At 40.8% G+C, this 2,893-nt stretch overlaps 1 protein-coding gene across 1 annotated transcript; it reads right to left on the bottom strand.

Annotated features, from left to right (window-relative positions):
• Window positions 1-6: 6 nt before the first annotated feature.
• Window positions 7-1,401, bottom strand: LOC116863625 (protocadherin alpha-11-like; the record flags this gene model as incomplete). Its single annotated transcript, XM_032851023.1, has 1 exon — window positions 7-1,401. A coding segment is annotated over exon 1 (1,269 nt), but the record flags the coding sequence as incomplete, so codon positions are not given.
• Between the last annotated feature and the right edge of the window lie 1,492 nt (window positions 1,402-2,893).

Genomic DNA, 2,893 nt, shown 5'->3' with positions numbered 1-2,893 from the left:
CTCATAGTTCGACACGCTCTCGCGATCCAAGGCGCTGTCCAGCACCAACGAATAGTAATTCTTGAACGTGGACATGAGCTTGAAAGGGACGTTTGGCGTTAGAGAACAGATCACCTGCCCGTTGGCACCAGAGTCACGGTCGGATACACTGATCAGCGCAATGACAGTGCTAGGCTGGGTGTCCTCTCGTACTGGGAGAGACAGGGAAGTCACGGTGACTTCAGGGGCATTATCATTGGCGTCTAATATTTCTACCCAGACTGTACAGTGACCTGCCATTGGGGGATTCCCTTTATCTGTGGCCTGTACTTCAATTTCATAAAACTTGTTTTCCTCATAATCTAAAGTTCCATTGACTCTCACTTCTCCGTTATTTGCATCTAGTGTAAACAAGAGTTTTCCTTTGGGCTTCACTGACATCAAGGAGTAGTTTATCTCCCCATTGACTCCTTCGTCTGGATCTGTGGCGTTTAGCTTTATCACAAATGTTTCTTTAGCAGCGTTTTCCATCAATCTCACCTTGTATTCTGATTGCTCAAATTCCGGATCATTGTCGTTAATATCCAAGACTTGGATGAAAAGCTGAACGGTGCCAGTGAGCTCTGGTTTCCCCCCGTCTGCAGCTGTCAATAGCAAGTTAAGTTCTGGAGTTTTCTCTCGATCCACATATTTTTTTAATGTAAGCGACAGTCTTTTAGTCTGCTTACTATGTGTTGGTAATTCTAAAGAAAAATACTCATTTTGACTTAGTCTGTAGGTTAATAGAGCATTCTCTCCTATATCCGCATCAGAAGCTCCCTCTAGAGGAAAATGAGAGCCGGGTTGCTTAGATTCAGGAATGAGCAGCTTTTGTTCTTTGAGAGAGAAGACCGGTGGATTGTCATTAATATCCTTCACCTCCACCTCCACATGGAAAACCTGCAGCGGCCTGTCCACGATCACCTCCAGGTGGATGCTACACTCCAGACTCCACCCACACAGCTCCTCCCGGTCGATTCGAGAATTCACAAACAAAATGCCATTCTGCAGATTTACCTCCAGAAGGTCCCCGCGACCCTTCAATGCCACTCGGAACAGGCGTGGCACCAGCTCCGCGAGCTCCAGCCCCAAGTCCTGGGCGATGCGGCCCACGAAGGTGCCGTGTTTGGCCTCCTCCAGGACCGAGTAATGAACTTGGCCGCTGCCAGCCTCCCAGACTGCAAGGAGGAGAAGTGACAGCAGCAGACGCTGAGTGCCCAATCCCCTTCTTTGAGAGCCGAACATCGCATACGACATTGACTTCCAAAATAAGGTTCTTTACACTTACAGCAGCAGAGACTTCGGTTTGGGATTAAGAATCTAGCTGAATTTTTGAGAAGTTTCAAAGAATCCTTTAACAGTAGCGTTCAGCATGATGGAGTCCTTTTTTGGATGGGGCGTTCCTGGCTGTTCAGACCAACCCTTGAAACAACTATTTCCACCAAGTAAAGAGCGACACCTTGCGCCTGAATAGTGAGTACTGTGCACTACATCGTACACGATAGAATTTTACTTAAAGAGAAAAATATAATTAACTTCATGTGCTTCATCTTACTTTATCCCCAAAATAGTATTTCCAAAGTGCTTATTAGTGCTTATTGTGGGAACATTCATAGTATAAGTCATATTGAAAGTGATGGTATGTGGAAAATGACATTTTTTTCTTAACATGAAATTGAATTTTTTGTTCCTACATTTGATTTAGAGTTATACAGTTGTGGTTTTATTTAGCTACATAATACACACAGAGTTTAGTTCTACAGGTATCCTTGTGAAAAACTAGGGTTAAACATTTCCTAAAGATATTGTTTCTCATATTAAAATGTTATCAAATTTGAATTGTTTTACTTCTAAATTCTTTTGTTACTTTGGCTGCTAGGAAACTCAAAGACAAAGTTGAGGTATTAGTAACAACTCTTGAGTCCTTAAGTTTTGTATGTTGTGTTCTCATCTCTGTGTACTTGCCTTCTATTCATACCTATTTTCTTTAGTTGCAATTCTTTTTGTTATTTACATTTAATTGCATTTGTTGCAAGCAATCTTATATCCATTAAAAAAATGTTTTCAAATTTAGTGTGTAAAACAGAATTCACAATGGAAAAGTTTATTGATAGAGGTGAAATTTATATTTGACATACATGATTTATTAGGGAGGTTACTTTGCTAACAGTATAAGATGAGGTATCAAATGACACTTTATGTGATGGTGTCAATGATATGGAAGGAGGTGTCTTTCAATTATAAAATAAATTTTATTAGAATTCAATGAAATAAATAAAAGTCACCATAAAAATCTGTGGGTCATATTGGTATTTCCAAGTGACCAACATTGGTTTTTATCTGTCAAGATATATTCATGAAAATAGCTGGCTTTTTTTTTTCTATCACTTAACAAATGCTTATTAAGCACCTCTGAGTACCAGGCACAGGAAAGGACCAAAGAGACAATACAGTTGATAGGAAATTCCATTAGAGAGGGCATAACCTGAGCATGGAAGGCTTAACCAGCACATTAAAGAACTGGACTTGACCTTGGTGGCATTGGGGAGCCATTGGATGTGCTGGACCAAAAGAGTAAAGTTAGACTTCGGAGAGCTGAGACTGGTGAGGTATGCAAGGTGGACTGAAGGGAAGAAGACTAGAACCCAGGAGAACAGCAGGGAGCTGTTGTAGCATTGTAGGTATGACATGAGGTAGGCTAGCACATAGCAGAGTTCCCAGCACACAGTGGGCATTCAATAAATTGTTGAATGACCTGTTTCTTGTTGAAAGAATTTTGGGTTTGGGACCATAAGTTTATTCAAAACAAGGGGAAAGATTTTTAATTATACTTCCTCTAAATGCATATTACTGAGTTAAACACACACACGCACAT

The sequence above is a fragment of the Lontra canadensis genome, unplaced genomic scaffold (assembly GCF_010015895.1).
Source record: "Lontra canadensis isolate GAN:19392208 unplaced genomic scaffold, GSC_riverotter_1.0 scaffold1909, whole genome shotgun sequence".
Classification (NCBI taxonomy): Eukaryota; Metazoa; Chordata; class Mammalia; order Carnivora; family Mustelidae; genus Lontra; species Lontra canadensis.
Note: the sequence above shows the minus strand (reverse complement) of the source record. Positions and strands in the feature narration are given on the sequence as shown.